Raw genomic sequence first — 3749 nt, 5'->3', positions numbered from 1 at the left:
AACTTCACACATACATGGGGTCTTATCTGGTGGGTATTTAATGTTGGCACAAAACAGAAGTGGAGTCCAAGCTCTTCCTACCCCCACCCCCGTTTCTTAGGCTAAATTCCACAGCCTCACACCCAAGGGTGGTAGCGTCAAATCTAATGGTTTGGTTTTTTGTCAAGTCTTGGTTTTCAGCGAAAACCCAACCACCTACTGGAGGGATGTAAACCAACTCATTGTTTCAAGTCCCATCAGTCATCCTGGGGCTTCCCTCATGGCCCAAAGGTTAAAACTCCTGCTCTTAATGCAAAGGGTCCAGGTTCCACCCCTACTTAGGCACAGCAGGTTATTAAATCTTCACCTATGGCCCAACAGTGTCAAGAAATTTAAATAAGATCTGTGCGTTTAAATACTGACAGCCAACCCACAGCAATTGAGACTTTGGGGGATTCATCAGGACTTTTACCAGAGGCAACACACCGGACTGCAGGAGTACTTTCACTACAAAATAATTTATTAAAACAGCTTCAGCCTCCTATATACAAGCGCACATACTCCTGACTACCCTAACTAAGGGACCCTTTTCTTCTCCCTTGCTTTGCGAACCTCTTCTATCAGATCTTTAAGATACTGGATCTCCTTGGCCAAGGAATCTGCCTTCTCTTTCAGAGCCTCATTCTTTTTTTCTAGCTCTTTACATTCCCCAGTGAGGGCCTCCTGTTCTGCCCTCTTCTTCTGGCGATACCTAGTAGCTGCTGTCTTGTTCTGCTCCATTTTCTTCAGCTTCTTATCCAGTTTCTCACCCTTTACTTTTGCTGCTACCATCTTCTCTCCAGGAGGGTCGTAGGGTTTGGGGCGGGAAGAGCCACTGAGGGCACCTGGAGATAGCAGGCTCTTATCTGGAGAGCCCCTGGAGGTGGAGGGGCTATGCTGGGGAGAGCCCAGAGAGGAGTCAGGGCTCATACAGATGCCACTATCGTTATCTGAGTGGGCATCCTCCTCTTTTATGCACTGAGGGATCACAGTAATGGAAGTGGTGGAGTCTGGCTTGCTATCTCCTTCAGAGATAACCACTTCACTGCATAGCTCTAAACTAAAGGAATGATCTGGAGTGGAAGACAGGGCCCCTGGGGAAGGGGGAAGAGGTTGCAAGAAAGTGAAGGGGGCACCCTGGTCAATTGTTGGTAAACTTTCTGGAAGATGGCCAATTGGGTTCACTATCTCGGGGGGCTCCTTGTTAGTCTCCTGGATTAGGGGATCAAAGAGATCACACGTGTCATCCAACGTGGCCAAGAGCTCATCTGGCATGGTTTCCAGGTCATCTATACTCAACAGGGTATCATTAAAATCAAACTCCTTCAAATCCATTTTCTCCACCATCCAATCTGTCCCGGAGAAAGCATCCTCTGGAAAAGATAAAAAAGTCGGAAGAAACGTGAATCAAATGTAGAAACCCCTATCACCAGATCCCACGAGCAGATTAAAAAAAAAAAAATCCCTCCTTACCTTTGCTGTTGTCTGAGAAACTGACCAACCCATCCACAGCCAGCCATTCGGAGGAGCCTGCCTTAGCCTTGTCGCAGGAGAACCCATGAGGTTTGAAGTGCTTGGCCACCTCCAGGTAGTCATCTAGGAGGCCTAGGCTCTCTTCAGCCCCCAAACCCGACTGGTCGAAGGGGGACACGAAGTCCCCCACAAACACCTCGCTGCTCAGGAAACTCATCTCGGCCATGTTGCGAGGTTTTGGTGTTTAATTCGAGGAATGTGCTTAATTCGAAGGTGTCTTTGTCGGTTACAGCAAGGCTGCTGCTGAATGCCGTGAAAAGCCTGGGTAACAATTAGAAATCGAGTCCCATTAGAAATGAGCTGGTCCGAGAATTTCATCTTCTCACCCATTAGGCAGGATGGCCAAATCCGAACTCCACTCCATGCTGAAACTACGGACGACCACGTGGCCCCAAGGCCATGGTGTCACCCTTCTATGAGGCCGCACAAGATGGACGCCCGGCCCTTCCGTAGCGGCCACAAGAGGAAGTCGCCCCACCCTCGCGCCCAAATCCGGCACCAGCCGCCGGCCCCGCCCACGCCCCTACGACTCAGGCCGCGGCCGCCGCCCTGCCCCGCCGCCATCTTTGCTGCCACGTTTCGCGAGACGCCAAATGGGACTCCGGTGGTTTCCGGGGAGCCCGGGGCCGACCAGGGCTTGGCTCTACGGCAAAACGCCGCGGCCCCCCGACACAAGGGCACCGGTGTTTCGGAGACACCCAAGCCGGAGTCACGCGTCCAGGGCGCTCGTAAAACCGCTTCCCCTCCGCGACGCCGCCAGGCCGTCGGCCGCGCCCAAGCAGGCGAAAACCCCTCACCGACCTGGGGACCCCGGCCAGAGCGGCTCCTCCCTGGTACTTACGCCATGGCTTAAGCCGCTGGGGGGGTTGCCGCTGCAGAGCCTGGTGCTGCTGCCGCCGCTGCAAAGGCCGATGCTGCCGCTGGCACTGCTGCCTCTAATGCGCCATGGTGGCCGCGGACCCTGGGGGAGCGGGAGGAGAGACTGCGCACTTGCCCGGAGGACCTACATCTATGGGCGGGAGGAAGAAAAAATGGCGACAGCAAGCCAAGCGCGGCTCCTTTATAGACTCTGCCTCTGTGAGGACGCATCACAGACCACATCCTTCCGCCGCCGTCACGTGACTCGCGCCTCCTACCCACGTATTGTCATCTATCCGACGCCCCGACCGTTTCCAAATCTCCCACTTTTATGTCTAGGGCATACCAGTGAAAAGAGAATTAGTTGTTTTTTTATTTACGGCCTCAGGAAAAAGGTGCACTTCTTTACAAGGCTTTTAAGATCTAAGAGTCACTCTAGGCCGCCGCCAGAGAACGCGGAGGGATCCGTACACTCACTTCCGGCGTTGGCTCGAGGGGCGGAGAAAGAAGTCTTTAACGCCCAAGAAAGGTTTTTATTGTGAAGTAGACGGTCTCCTGGTTCTCGCGCGAGATAATGGAGGAGCGAGCGCGTCGAGGTGATTGGTCAGGCACGGTGAGTCATCTATATCTCCAGTTTCTATTGGCTCAAGCTCCTGATCTGCGCGGGAAGGGGCGGAGCGGCCGGTGAGGTTCCCGCCGTCTGGCGCTGTCACCCACTCGCTTTTTTCTGTGGTAACGCTTTGAATTGGTCTGCTCATGCCGGTCCGCCCGGAGCCGGTCATGATTGCCTGGGGCAGCCCTTGCCTAGTGCGTCCCAAGTAATGGCGTTAGGTCCCGGCCTTGCAGTCCTTTCCTGCCGTTCTCAGTGAAGCCCCTAACTAGCGACCAGTTTCAGGCCCTAAGGTAAAACTAGGCAAAAGGAAGTGTCACTTCGTGTGTGCGTTTTCACAGTGTCGTTTTCATGCAAAATACTGAGGACTGCAAGCCCTTCAGTAATTGAAAAGGTTGGCTGATGACGTCAGTCGAATCGCCGCATCTGTGCCCACCTACCATCAAAGGCCAGCTCCGCGTCCCTACTCTTGACTGTAAAAGTCGAGGAGATGCATAATCTTACCTCCGAGTGTATTTTTACATAATCCATTTTGCTAAAATATAAATCTGCTATTCTGTTACAGGGGGGATTTCTTTCCGTTTATGTAGTTTCAATTCCGCTAAGAACAAGGAGAGATTTTATTAAGCTACTGTCTCTCGGGTGGTTTCAATTATCTCCCACCGCTGTATCTTCTAGGCACAATCGCTTCCCATCAAGTCCTCCTAATGCCCAATTGTGGTAGTTTGTG

General features: G+C 52.7%; 1 protein-coding gene across 1 annotated transcript; it reads right to left on the bottom strand.

Moving 5' to 3' along the window:
* Positions 1-478: 478 nt before the first annotated feature.
* On the bottom strand, positions 479-2586 carry ATF4 (activating transcription factor 4). Its single transcript, XM_052640275.1, has 3 exons — positions 2393-2586; positions 1492-1812; positions 479-1391 (listed from the first exon to the last, which is right to left on the bottom strand). The coding sequence occupies exons 2-3, from the start codon at positions 1715-1717 to the stop codon at positions 556-558; spliced, it is 1062 nt and encodes a 353-aa protein (XP_052496235.1). The 5' UTR covers positions 1718-1812; positions 2393-2586; the 3' UTR covers positions 479-555.
* Positions 2587-3749: the final 1163 nt, after the last annotated feature.

The sequence above is a fragment of the Budorcas taxicolor genome, chromosome 5 (assembly GCF_023091745.1).
Source record: "Budorcas taxicolor isolate Tak-1 chromosome 5, Takin1.1, whole genome shotgun sequence".
Classification (NCBI taxonomy): domain Eukaryota; kingdom Metazoa; phylum Chordata; class Mammalia; order Artiodactyla; family Bovidae; genus Budorcas; species Budorcas taxicolor.
The sequence above is the reverse complement of the archived record's forward strand: the minus strand, read 5'-3'. Positions and strand labels throughout refer to the sequence as shown.

Bases quoted from the DNA above. Each gene is read 5' to 3' on its own strand.
- ATF4 (XM_052640275.1), bottom strand. From the start codon at position 1,717: ATGGCCGAGATGAGTTTCCTGAGCAGCGAGGTGTTTGTGGGGGACTTC. The intron at 1,392-1,491 runs GTAAGGAGGGAT...TATCTTTTCCAG, and splicing joins TTTCTCAGACAACAGCAAAG to AGGATGCTTTCTCCGGGACA.